Source organism: Pygoscelis adeliae, unplaced genomic scaffold, assembly GCF_000699105.1.
Source record: "Pygoscelis adeliae isolate BGI_AS28 unplaced genomic scaffold, ASM69910v1 Scaffold294, whole genome shotgun sequence".
Classification (NCBI taxonomy): Eukaryota; Metazoa; Chordata; class Aves; order Sphenisciformes; family Spheniscidae; genus Pygoscelis; species Pygoscelis adeliae.
Window position 1 is genome coordinate 1,808,740 of NW_008824722.1, and position 433 is coordinate 1,809,172.

The 433-nt window shown below is 65.4% G+C and overlaps 1 protein-coding gene across 1 annotated transcript in view; it reads left to right on the plus strand.

Annotated features, from left to right (window-relative positions):
* Nucleotides 1–433, plus strand: part of CNNM1 (cyclin and CBS domain divalent metal cation transport mediator 1) — a 35,278-nt gene that overhangs the window by 33,486 nt on the left and 1,359 nt on the right. Inside the window, exon 9 of the mRNA XM_009323314.1 lies at nt 199–362. Coding sequence (XP_009321589.1) covers nt 199–362 — 164 coding nt within the window. The remainder of the gene's footprint in view (nt 1–198; nt 363–433) is intronic.

A 433-nucleotide genomic window follows, 5' to 3' on the forward strand; every position in this document is an offset into this window, starting at 1 on the left:
ATGGCGCAGACTCCGCCGCCAGCATGCACCAAGGAGGACCCCCCCGCAGGTCCCCGCGGGGCCCCTGCCAGGCCTGGTGTGCGTGGGGCACAGCCGCTGGAGGTGACCGGTCCACCCTGTCCGTGCGCCGGCACTGGGGACGCAAGTGGTACCACAAGTGAGAGTGAGTGTTTGCCTCTCTGCCATCCCCTCCTGCAGTGAACAGGTCACCGTCACGGTGCAGCGGGCTCAACCGCTCCGAGTCCCCCAACCGGGAGCACAATGACTATGGGGGCAGCAGTACACAGCTCCACAGCAGCAGCAACAACATCTACACACCCGACTACTCCGTGCACATCCTCTGCGACGTGCAGTTTGTCAAGGTACCGGCTGGGCTGGTAGGGACTGTCCCACCCTGGCCACCACTGCCTAGGCACCCTCTTGCCCTGCTGTG